Genomic DNA, 7,893 nt, shown 5'->3' with positions numbered 1-7,893 from the left:
GTGAACAATCGGTAACATTATAAATACATGGCCAAAGGATAGACGGTACGGGGGGCAAAGGAAAACTCTGCGAATGCAGAGCCTCCTTTTTAATCTATATATATATATATATATATATATATATATATATATATATATATATATATAATCCAGGAACATGACATTCTCCCCTCATTATGCTGACATTTATGGCAATATGTAAGATAAACCTCAGATTAGTGACATACTTCTATTTTGTAATCCTTGAAATTTTCCTCTCAAGATTTCTTTGCAGAAACCTTACGAACAGACCTCCGAAACAACAAACTCCAAATAATTTCTTTTGCTTGAAAGTATACCCCTGATAACAAGATTTTTCCCCGCAGACCAAAAATTTATTCCCCCACAAAATTATTGCCCAAACACATGCCCAATATTGGGACACAATGATTCCACACACACATGTTCAGATGGATCATAGCCTTGCTTCACTTTGCCAAGTCCAAAATTGTTTAGCCAATTGTCATGCAAAGTGAATGAATGGAAACAAATTTACAAAATCCTGTCTGGTTTGAATGTTCAAGCACATTAGAGACTTAAAGTGCAAGGCTTATTTTCATCTAACAAAAATAATCTTATTTCTATAACCAACAAGAATTTCTTTAATGCTCTACTAAGTTGGAGATGGCAATAGCTGACACGAGATCAGTTTCTCATGTAGATTCAACTCTCATTGGAATTTAGAAAAAAAACATGTGCATAACAACTTAAAAAAAAAAACTTTCCATTCAAGAATATCAACTTTAGTATGTGTTTCTCCAGGCATGCCACTTCAGCTTTAACTGATACCACAGAGGAGAGATCCCCAAGACACCACGTGATATCCTGGAATCAAACACATTGAACTGCCTACGCTTTAGAGAATCCAGCAGGACCTGAGCAGGCACTGCTGGAAGAAGCACAGGAACAGCTTCAGCAGGAACCATTTTAGCCAACTCCCGTGCCTTCTGCAAGTGAATGTTAGCAATGGAAGCCACCTCAAAAACTGCATCGGATAATCCCTCACCTGACTCCATCCTAATGTCAGACCGGCCATTCCCTGTTACCAGTAATCCATGTCTGGCTGCTACATCAGCTGGAATATAGGGTATTCTCCCGTCACGACTTGCGTGGTGAGGCAGAGATTTCAGTAGCAATAGCAGTCCGCTCGCCTTCCCAATATGTGAAGCAGCATGATCAGCTGCAGTGGACCGAATCCCGCCGGCTTGAAGAGTTGCATATAGAATGGTGGATACAGTGTCCTCTGCGTACGCCTCCAAATCTCCTACAGTTTCTGGGATGGTGTGCTCTTCTCTGCTTGCATCATTTATCCGGGCCTGCATGGATCGTTTGAGCCAGTGCTTGCTAATTTTCTGCTCCGAAATCACTGAAGAGAGGGCTTGCGCTGCTGGGTGCTGTATTAGCTTGTTGGCAAATATTTTATCTATAGCTTCTTGCCACCAGAAGAGGCGCATGAGACCAATCTTAGGATCGGAAGAAACATCCATAGCCCTGGCAGTTTCAACATTAAAAGCACGGAGGGCAAATGCAGCCTTCCGCATGGCTGGGGGAAGATGAAGAAGGCAAAGGTAGTGGTGGTAATCATAATTGCGCACTTGCTGCACGCAGTAAGAAAAGGCTGCCCGGATGCTATTGCTGGATATGGAAGTGCCATTCATCAATTCCTTTGATTGAGGTCTTACTAGTCAGTTAGCTTCCTGCATGAAGAACAGCTCTTTATAGTACAGCAGAAAGGAAGAAAGGGGAAAAGAACATAAATCAGTAAGAACAATAGTAGAATACTTCAAAGCCTTCTATAATGTGAATATCTTCTCCACAAATTGCCAGCAACCAAAATCTATAACCATGATAAAGAATTAATTAGGGTGGCGTTTTCTATGAGAGTGTTGTTCTTATCACTGGTACATCTTAAAGTGTTTCGGTATAATTAATTCCTCATAAACTCGAACATGTAGAACCCAAACCAGTGATGGCTGCATGGCACAATATAAAAAATAAAAATAAAAATAAAAATAAAATAAAATAAATAAAATGAAACTGAGAAATAAGCAGGCAAAAATTAACCATGGTCCAGGAAACAGAGGGAGCTGTAGGGAACAAAATGAAAACTGAGTTAATTAATCTCATGCACTTCTGAGCTGTTATTCCTGCAAATTTTCTTAGATTTCTCTGTGATCCTGACTTTTCTAAATGATGTCGATTGCTCGAACAATTTTTCCAAGGAAACACATGAGAATCTGGAGAACTGATTTTTCTCAGCTAAAATGATCCAGTAATAATTTATATATCTCACATAATTCTCTCTAAAACCTTAATTGAATGTTTTATTCATTTAAGTCAAGAGGAAATTTTAATTTGAAAAGATCATCAGATACACAGGGCAAGATAAAGCATTAAAAGAGAAGAAATGGATTCCTACATATTAGTCACAATAACGTATCCTCCTTTAAATTATTAAATTTAATTTAATAATTCACTCACTCAAAGCATTTTTGAAATAACCAATAATAAATGTGGAACAAGCACTGACAAACTATGCAAAAAGAGCATATCATCATAAAGAAGATTGAACCACAACATCATTAATCATCAATTATCTGCACATAATGTGACAATTATCAGTTTTTTAAAAATCATGTGAGAGCACCATCTTGTCTCAAGTGAAATAGCATTTCAGCACTGAACATTTCCTTCCAATTGCTAGTTTTTGGTCAGACTAAATCACATCTATAATCATAACCCTAATGAAACTCGCAGAGTGATTACTTCTCCCTGGATAGTTGATAGGCATGCCACAGAATGGTAATGTCTGATCGGTTCCTCACCGAAAGAAAATATAATTTATTGATTGAATTTAGTATTATATTTTAAAAAGTCCAATGGTTACAGGTAACAACCAACATGTGGACCTTTGCTAGGGCTTTGGCTTTATATATACTTAGTGTGATAGTCATTTAGCATGTTCTGTCCATAAACATTTTGGATTTCATGAAACACCTAATCACTCTTCACCATTACTAAGGGTCTAAACAAGCTAAAATAGAGCATCTCTTTGCTCACATGTGCATCTCACAACATATATGAAGTTTGAAATGCCTAAAGCAAGTTTATGGTAGCTTTTTGATGCAGCCATTAATTTGTCACAATTCCTCAGAGCAATGATCATGAGACCATGGTGCCCAGCATGTTCACTACTGCACTAACACTCTCGCTATTATTTCCTGCAACACTATGAACATGACTGATGCAAATCATTCATTTCCTCAATTCCCCATTTTATAGCTCTAGTACATTTTACAGCTCCTAGTTACTAGCTCTAGTTATAGTTAAACAATAAAAAGGATAGAAGAGAATAGAGAATGGCAGGATGGTATGAAAAAAATCACATGATTCCTCATTCTACTTTAGCCATCAACTAAGGTAGCAGCACATACTCACAATGAATAAGAAATGAAAGTTTTATCATTGGATGCGATTTGCCATAGATATGTTGGGCTGATGAATATAAAACTAATAATCTACTCACCCTCAAATTGGTTTGCAACAAGAAATCTTATCCTTCTTTGATGGACAAGTGATATCCATCAGCACTTTCCACTCCTGCAGTATGCACCCACAAATTAAGAGCGCACCACTTCTAACGCCATTCCATCCATAGTAGAAATATTTCATCAATCCTAGTATTTCACTTGTACTCTCCTGCAATATCTCTTTGCCCTCCATAAAACCTTCCCCATGCCACTCCAAATGCATTAGTTCCTTTTAAGGGATACCAATGTAAATGATCTTAAAGATTGATGAATAAAATATTTAAAAGTTTTAGAAGGCAAACATCTGTTTACATATTTCAATCATATTTAAAGAACTTGAATTATTTTCAATGTGATAATTAGCTAAAATATTTAATGATCTATAATTAAACAATAATCATGCTAAGCAATAATTTTCAATAACCTCAACCCAATAATGTTTCTATTCAACAACACAATGCTTTTGTTTCAAAAAGAGCATGGCATTTGATATATGACACAGTTAAATGCAAATTATCCTTGAAATTCGAAAGACAAATTTTGGTGGCATGTTTAGACCTAATGGATGTTAGTTTGGCATTAAAATGGGTTTTAACCATCACATGGAAGGACTAAAAGAAGCTGCACGATTCAGATGCAACCTTCATAAGGTAAAAAAATAGCAGTCATAACAAAAATAACAGAGCACTGGAAACAACCAGAGCTCAGCACTCTGATGGGTCCCAGACATTTCAATGAACTGAAACAGCATGAGCCTCGCTCTGAACATGAACTATGCATGGAAAAGTAGCTCTAGTGTATCAAGAGCTATCTATCAAATGATAATTTACTAATGTGTAGGGTTATGCAGAAAACACTTCAAGATTACAAATGAAGGAAGACCAACATGACAGTGCCATGACAGGAGACAAAAAAAAAAAAAGTGATAATAGGCAGACTTAGCAGCACCATGTTCAACAAGTATTAACTGCTCTCCTCATGTATGCCCTCCCACAATCACCTTCTTGGTGATTAGATCTTTAAAGATACGATAAGTAAGAAAAATAGTGGACAGAGGAATTTGAAAACTGAGTGCACCAACAAAAGGAAGGCCCAACGAAAACTCTGGACCATAAAGAAAAGTAGAGAATATGTAGGACTATGATGAGCAATATGTACATCTGATACTAGAGTGGATGGACCATCAGAGATGGTACCAAAAGCATTGAGAACTTACAATCAAGAGAAGAAAATATCATGAACTTCCAGTACTGCTTTTGAGTCAAAGTATGCTGGGAACAAATACAAGATAAAAAGGCAGTATCTAAATCAGGTAAAGGTAGATACACTGAAAGGGTACTGCAAAAAATGCTGATTCTGATGTGTATTTTTCACATCCTAAATAATTTGCAACTTTGCACCATGAAAGAATTTGCTGGTTTAGATATGGATCCAGAAGTCCATCACTGCAGCTAAGATAGCTTTAAAATTGAAATACTGAAAGGTACAATTTGTACAATTAGGTAGTGATAGCATGGAGGTTGCTTGTTCTATTAGGGTGCAAGTGTTTCAGGTCAATCCAGAAAAATCAAAAATGTATCCAAACTAGTCCCAGAATGTTTCTTTTTAATGAAGAAGGGGTCCGAAACTTGATCTGCATCCATTTTGTTGGTCAGGTTTGTACTCTACAAAAGTTAATTGAAACCAACTAAAACCAACATTTGGGTTGGTAACAGTGGGTCTCATTGTTTTTGACACAAACCTACAGTTATAACAGAATATATTTTCTCAAAAAAAAAAAAAAAAAAAAATCAACTAAACAGTGGATCTGCAAGATCAACACACAATATAACTTCACATCCCTAATAATCAACCTATTGGCCTCCAAACCTAACCCTTCCCAAGCTGTTCTCCTTATGATTTCTTCCCTTGCTCCCCATCTTCGGAAACTCAAGCACGAAAAATCATTTGTTAATTATTTTCACATGTTCTTCACCTGCTCCATCTTTGAACCTTATAAGCTGACAAAATCCTCCCTTTGAGATTGTAATTGAAATTTAAGCTCTTCTTTCTATGACCTCATCCCCGCTGGAAGGCAAGAGCAAATATGATGCTCTATAGTACCTGAAATTTGAACTTAACCTAGATCCAAGCCCAACTTCCGTGGGTCTAGCATGAGTTGCCAAAGCAAAGGACGAACTAAAGAACCCACAAGACTATTGAAAATATATCTGGATAACCTGAACCAACCCTAGGATGAGCACAAACTGCACACTATCAGTTCAAAACAAGCTGCAATGAGAGACATCAACATTATTAGAATGTAAGTGATCCCAGATATGTAAAATCAGAACTGAATACTCTGGACTTTCTTCTATCATGGCCTTTTAAGCACCAGCCTAGAATGAAGAGGAAACTATAGCACTATCAGATCTGTCATGCAATCCATGAAAATCTTAAAAGAACAATAGAGGTGTCATAAGGGATTTAATAGAGTAAATTCTAAAACTTTAAGTCTCCAGAGGTCTTGGTCGAGTTTTCAGTATTTGGTCAGGATGGATATGATTAGAGGAGGTAGATGATCAATAACTGTTCTAATACACATTATTTTGTTTTAGGACCTTTCTTTTACTTTGCATGGATTTTTGGTAATAAAGTCCAACTTCCTCATTAAATGAGAGGAAGTGTCGCCGATTGGTCCACACATTTTTTTGAAGATGTGACAGTGATCACATTAAGCAGCAGATCATCTATTTCCTCCATTTCTCTCCCTCCATTGATTCCATGAGTTTTGACAATAGGCCTTTGTAAGTTCCATCGTTCCTCTTCTCTTGGGAAGTTAAGGAAAGAATCCTTTCCCTTCATGTATTTAGGACTAAGAAAAGGGACAAAGCATACTATAGTTTCAGAGTTTATTGATGAAATATTTTTCCCTACTATTTTCCATCCACTTCCTACTCTACTATCCTTCTTTTCGTAAAGTTTTGTTAAACTAAAGAAATTTAAGTCTCTACCCTATCGATCATGGGGCAGTCATATATACAATATTTAATTGAAATTGTACCTGAGTTCCTTTTCGTTTACGTTGTTCGACCCAGTTGTGATTTCCAATCAGACTATACATCTAATCAGGACAAATTTGCACGAAGATCTAGGGGAAGAACAAACAATATCTTTCAGACATCACAAAAAGAAGAACAAAAAGGAAGGGGGCAAGATGATGATATAACACAAGCTGGAATCAAGATCACTTTTTTTTATCATGTTATGACTCCAGATAATGATACTGGTGCAAGATTTAGAATCTAATAGACTCAAAGACAATATTCTTTAGCGGTAAAATCATGAACAGTAGACAACATACAGCACAATAACGCAAACAGAAATTGCATGATAAAAAGAAAGCTTGGAGCCTCCCACAATCTAAACATACAATTCCTTTAGTTACATAAATCTATTTTGTATCACGCAATCAGCTCCCGTTTTCTTGGAAGTTTTTTTTTTTTTTTTTCAGAAAAAGGGGAGCATTTTTTATTAGAATTCATACTACGAATACCAGCACGATTGGGAAATTGAAACTTGATAATAAGAATTGGTGCATCCTAAGCCGCTGAATAATTAAAATTTCAAACTCCAACATACACCAAAGAAATGAGGTGACGAGCAACCGATTTGGGCACCGTCAGCCTCATCATTTCCTTTTCCTAAGCTTTCTCAGTACCCAAAAATATGAACACTCACAGAGAGAGAGAGAGAGAGAGAGAGAGAGAGCACCTGATGAAGAAGAGAGGGAGAAGGATGGGGAGATCTTGGACGGCGAGGACCAGCCAAGAAAGGAAAGAGGGATAGAGGACCGTGCCGGCGCGTGTCCCTGGGAGAGGCAGTGAGGCAAAGGAGAGTCTTCTTAGAGTGGCAATGGATCGGATCTGTTGACTCTCCGGGTCCGACTCCGATTTTTTTAAGGATCCGGTTTTGAAGGATCCGTAGGGACGAAGAAACTGGTGAAATTAATATAGGTCAGGAAATTTTGTTAAAGAAACTCCCACCTTCAACCGGATCTAAAATAATAAGATAGAAGAGATACTCTTATCGTATAGTGCAAATAGTCCGGAAAAGTTAATTTTATAATTTAAATTTTTTAAAAAGTACGACTATGGATAATTATGATCTTTCTTTTAATTTTTATTACATTAATAAATACATATGAAAATATGGAGGTGCCACTTTTCTCATATATTTTTCATCTAAGTAAATAAATCAACATAAAATATATCAGTTTTAGGTAAAAATAATTTTTTTTTAATTTAGAATGCTCCTCTACAATAAAATTTAGCTTAGAGCTGAA

General features: G+C 36.6%; 1 protein-coding gene across 7 annotated transcripts; it reads right to left on the bottom strand.

Annotated features, from left to right (window-relative positions):
* Nucleotides 1-688: 688 nt before the first annotated feature.
* Nucleotides 689-7,457, bottom strand: LOC105059499 (uncharacterized). Of its 7 annotated transcripts, XM_073250128.1 has the most exons (4): nt 7,323-7,427; nt 6,613-6,699; nt 3,566-3,798; nt 689-1,736 (listed from the first exon to the last, which is right to left on the bottom strand). In XM_073250128.1, the coding sequence occupies exon 4, from the start codon at nt 1,695-1,697 to the stop codon at nt 783-785; it is 915 nt and encodes a 304-aa protein (XP_073106229.1). In that variant the 5' UTR covers nt 1,698-1,736; nt 3,566-3,798; nt 6,613-6,699; nt 7,323-7,427; the 3' UTR covers nt 689-782. The 7 variants fall into 7 exon arrangements, with proteins under 7 accessions (XP_073106229.1, XP_010941120.1, XP_010941119.1 ...); XM_010942818.4 differs by lacking the exon at nt 6,613-6,699 and having other exon boundaries at nt 7,323-7,432; XM_010942817.4 differs by lacking the exon at nt 3,566-3,798 and having other exon boundaries at nt 7,323-7,428.
* Between the last annotated feature and the right edge of the window lie 436 nt (nt 7,458-7,893).

This window comes from Elaeis guineensis, chromosome 16, assembly GCF_000442705.2.
Source record: "Elaeis guineensis isolate ETL-2024a chromosome 16, EG11, whole genome shotgun sequence".
Classification (NCBI taxonomy): domain Eukaryota; kingdom Viridiplantae; phylum Streptophyta; class Magnoliopsida; order Arecales; family Arecaceae; genus Elaeis; species Elaeis guineensis.
Note: the sequence above shows the minus strand (reverse complement) of the source record. Positions and strands in the feature narration are given on the sequence as shown.